The sequence below is a fragment of the Orycteropus afer genome, unplaced genomic scaffold (genome assembly GCF_000298275.1).
Source record: "Orycteropus afer afer isolate SDZICR_OR568_19922 unplaced genomic scaffold, OryAfe1.0 scaffold00644, whole genome shotgun sequence".
NCBI classification, from domain to species: domain Eukaryota; kingdom Metazoa; phylum Chordata; class Mammalia; order Tubulidentata; family Orycteropodidae; genus Orycteropus; species Orycteropus afer.
In genome coordinates this window covers 82,710-87,158 of record NW_006922231.1, presented here as the reverse complement: position 1 = coordinate 87,158, position 4,449 = coordinate 82,710, and the positions used below count along the sequence as shown (strand labels likewise).

At 37.8% G+C, this 4,449-nt stretch overlaps 1 protein-coding gene across 1 annotated transcript in view; it reads right to left on the bottom strand.

Moving 5' to 3' along the window:
* Positions 1–4,449, bottom strand: part of ABCB1 (ATP binding cassette subfamily B member 1) — a 119,146-nt gene that overhangs the window by 88,110 nt on the left and 26,587 nt on the right. The window contains exon 5 of the mRNA XM_007956634.2: positions 1,708–1,832. Coding sequence (XP_007954825.2) covers positions 1,708–1,832 — 125 coding nt within the window. The remainder of the gene's footprint in view (positions 1–1,707; positions 1,833–4,449) is intronic.

Below are 4,449 nucleotides of genomic sequence, written 5' to 3'. Positions count from 1 at the left end.
GGGGGTGCGGAAGAGGAGATGCTTCCCCCACTCTGAAATTTGGAGGAAGCAGATAAACTTTCTGGTCTCCCTATGCTCGTGGGCATATGATATTTTTAGACCACTTTTCCAATGAGGAGAATTGGTAAAGCATCCTGATTTCAAAATTTTTATTCTGCTCTCTGCTCAAATATCAGCATATCAGAAAGAACTTTTCTGAGTAATCTATAAATAATACTTCTTCTATTAGTCTTTTCTGGGAGCTCTGGTAGCATATAGTGCCTGAGGCACTTGACTGCTAACCAGAAGGCTGAAGGTTCAAACCCACCAGCCACTCCTAGGAAGGAAGGTTGGGCAGTCTACTTTCGTAGTGATACCGCCTGGGAAACCCAAGGAGGGGTCGCTATGAGTCGGGTCCAACTTGATGGCACATAACAACAACAACATTAGTCTTTTCTTAGAATACTTTATTTCTGCAAATAGTATGTAACCTACCTGGTGTATTAGATATTTGCTTGTTTGTGATTGTCTGTACCCCACCCCTCCTTTTGCAAATATTTAATCTCTATGATAACAGAAGCTTTATTTTATTGCTGTTTACACGGTCATTAAGCAAGATTTCTCATTTTATTGATTCTAAATATATTCAGACAAAAGCAAAAACGTAGAAAAACTGATGTAAGATATAGATACTACTTTCCTTTGAATAATAGTACTTAAAAATAAATTATTCTCAGAAGATACTCTTGTGGGTGTGAAATACAGCATATGGATAAAAGAATACCCCAAACATATTTATACAGTTTATAGAATAATTATAGAGTAACATCCATGTAAGGCCAAGAAACAAAACATGTCCAGAATCATGAAAGCCCCCTGCCATGTGCCACACTCTTACCACACAATCCCTCACCCCTCTAATTTTTCACATATCATAAAAATCTCCTTTTCTCTATAGTTTCACCACTCAATGTATAGACCTGCAAGCAATATAGCCTAGTTATCTCTATCTTCAGTATATGTAACATATATTAGTATATATACAATAAGGTGTATATATATATATATATATATTCATAATATTAACATGTAAGTTTTAGATTGTCATCACAATATAGAGGCAATTCTTTAAAAAGTCTATTGCTGCTCAGAACTCAAAGGATCTGATGAATATTATAAATGCAATGCAACTGCCATCTATACTCAGAAATTTCATAATGAAAGGAAACAACTGCACAGAAAATACTAAGTATATAAAAACAGATTTTGAAATTTTGTGCTAATGTGCTTTTTGGTTATACTTTTATTCCAAATCATGCAGCATGTTCCAAATGACTCTGAGCAAGAGGGGAAACTGATGACAGATTAAAACATCCCCAAAAAATCTTACACAAAACACTCATTCAGTCTTAGAGAATCAAGAATTAATTTGATTAGAAAAATTACCAGAAATATAAAATATGTTTCAGCTCTAGGAATCAATTTTTGTCACTGTCTATCCAGGAAACCCTAGAAATTCCTTTGAAGTAGCAGATATGAGAATTACTAGTTTTTATTACTATTAGGAGTACTACTCTAGAATATTAGACATGCATGAGTCAGAATCCACCAGAAGAGGGTGGTTGGGAATGTAGCTATTAAGCTACTAAGGAAACAAGCATTTGGAGAATACCCTTATAATCAACACCGTATTTAACATTTCCATCAGCTGGAAAAAGAGACTCAAACCTTTCAAGTTCTTTCTTTTGTCCTCCAAATGCAATCACAGTTCTAATTGCAGCTAAGACCTCTTCAGCTACTGATCCAGCTTTTGCATATGCCAAGAGTTCTTTATCAGTAAATGAAGATAACAGCTGTTTAAAAAAAAAAAAAAAAAACAGGCAATTTCAGATCAGTTAAAAATTTTGACAACTTAGTTTTATATTTTGTAAAATAAAAACTACTTGTATGTTAATGTATGTACGCATCCCATGAAATCTTTTACTCTTGTCTTTGGCCTTGATATCTTACTGTATGGACATACACACACATACACAGCACATATTCACACATATATTCATTCTCTAAGCTACCTCAAATTTTTTTGGACTGAGATAGGGTATAATAATTAATTTACAATTTTATTTTTCCACTGAACAGCCCACGGATCCTCATCTACCTGGAACTATTTGGAAGATCTTAAGTTCCAGAAATGAAGGCATGTATTATACTATAATTAGAAACTAATAAAGAAAAAATAGCACTATATCAAGAAAATATGGTGTGTGTTCAATACAGCAACTGCTGATGGTACTCTGATTCAAGCACTATGTGGTGACAGGACTTCAAGAAGGTTTTATATGCCAGGGAAAAAAAAGCAAGTTTATTTGCTGGTGTCCCTAGACAAACAAAATCTCAGCTGCCATCTCTGGTCTTTGTTTCATGGATTCTCTTTGACCCTTGTATTTAGCTCCTAAAAATTCAGTCTGTGGAAGGAACAGTGCTGGGTACTTCATACAGATCTCAATTATTCCTTTCAAATTTCATAGTTTCAAACTGATTCAAGCCAGCCGAATCGTGGTTGATGAAGCAAAATTACAATAGACTTGAATTTTTAAAATTTGGATGGAAGGGTCCAAAAGCCATCGCTGCCTGGGTCCCTTCCTCTTGCCCACTCCCCATCCTCCTTAGCCAAGTGGAGCTGAATGGCGTCAGCAGCTCTGCTTCAAGGGGCTTTGTCCTCAGCACTGCATGATGTTAGGTAGACAGCCCTGTGAGGCCATGGCCATGGCCATGATTCGGGGCAGCAGCAGGGCTGGGCCAAATCTGCCCCGGAAGCAATCACAATGCCACGGTGGGGCAGGAGAGCCATGTGAACTGAGTTCTTCACCTCCTTTCAGATTCAGATCTGTCAAGTTATCAGGCATTACTTTTGAAGACATAAGGAAAGCCCTTAAAATCAGACTGCAAATAGTGTGTGTGTTTATCATGAATTGAGTGAATTCCCAGACCTGTGATTTCACTCAGCAGATGTGAATGGCTCTGGAGGTTATTATCCAACTTGCTAATGTGATAGGGGTGCCTTCCTCTGAATTTACTCTGTATGTTTTACTCAATACGACAAACTTTGCAAAAATATCTGTTTGTTCTATATCTCTTAGGCATTATTACTTGGAAGCCATGGAGACAACTGTGTACAAGAGGATTTCCAGGAAAATATGCTGCTTTTGTATATATCTTATTGACAGCAATTACAATAACTGGCTGTGCAAGCCTACCCTGAATGTGATTTTTCTATCACCATTAACCCTTCTTTCCCACCTCCTTCCCACCCCTGGTAACTACTAATCAACTTCAGTCATTGTAAATATAAGCAAATAAACCATAAAATTTGGGTAAACAGGAACAATAACCAGAATGGAAAAAACTACAGGTTGAAGCCTCAGAATGGGAGACTTGCAAGAGGCATAGTGAGTTCTTTTAGGAGCCTGATGTGGGAGATTGGATTACTGGTGAAACTGTGGAGAACACCACACATTCAGAGTGGTGTGATCTGCCACCATCTTTAAGCCTGGCACAGCTATTTCACACAAGAGATTTGGTTGCTATGGAACATTCATGCTGCCCTAAGGGGGGTATTAAGTTTCTGCCAGGGCTGCAACCCATAATTTTTCCCCTTCCAGTTATCACTCCAGTTCACTCAAATTTAAAAAATTAGAGTCTGTTCCAGTGTCGCTTCCTTGTCCGTAACTCAACTGGGTTGAACTGGTTTGAAGCCATGCTTTCAAATGTAGTGAAGGAGGCATTATTTTCCCCACTTTATGCATGAGGTAATGGAGATTCAAGTGTAAGTCCATATGGCTCAAGCCTGAATTAGCAGCCCCCAGAGTAAATCTCTGAAACTCAACTATTGGAATGCAAACTCAGGTGCCAGGGGGCCCTATTATAAAATTCAAATCACTTGGCATGGGCTAAGGTCTCTGGAATGCCAAAGTCATCATTTATCTAAATAAAGAGTACACATAACCAGTTCATAATACAATTCTGATTGTTGTTATGTGCCATGGAGTTGTCTCCAACTCATAGCGATCCCTCCTTGGGTTTCTGAGGCAGTATCTCTATGGAAATAGCTTGCCTAACCTTCCTTCTGAGGAGTGGTTGGTGAGTTTGAATTGCCAACCTTCTAGTTAGCAGTCAAGTACCTTAGGCACTAGACCACCAGAACTCCCAGAATTCTGATTAAGCAATATTATTTCAATCAATAATCCACAGGCTTTTGTGGCTCATTTGTGAGATATCAGTCTATTTCTTCTTGGCACAAAAATCTCCAAAGTTGTTTTAACTTTAGCAGTTCATTTCTTCCTTTGCTATGTGTGAAACTGAAGAAACTGATAGCAATAGGAATCAGTGGGTGAAAGGAAATAAGTATTTATTTACTGACTGTGTTGCACATGTAGATACTATACTGGGATGTATGTGTGTGTGTGTGTG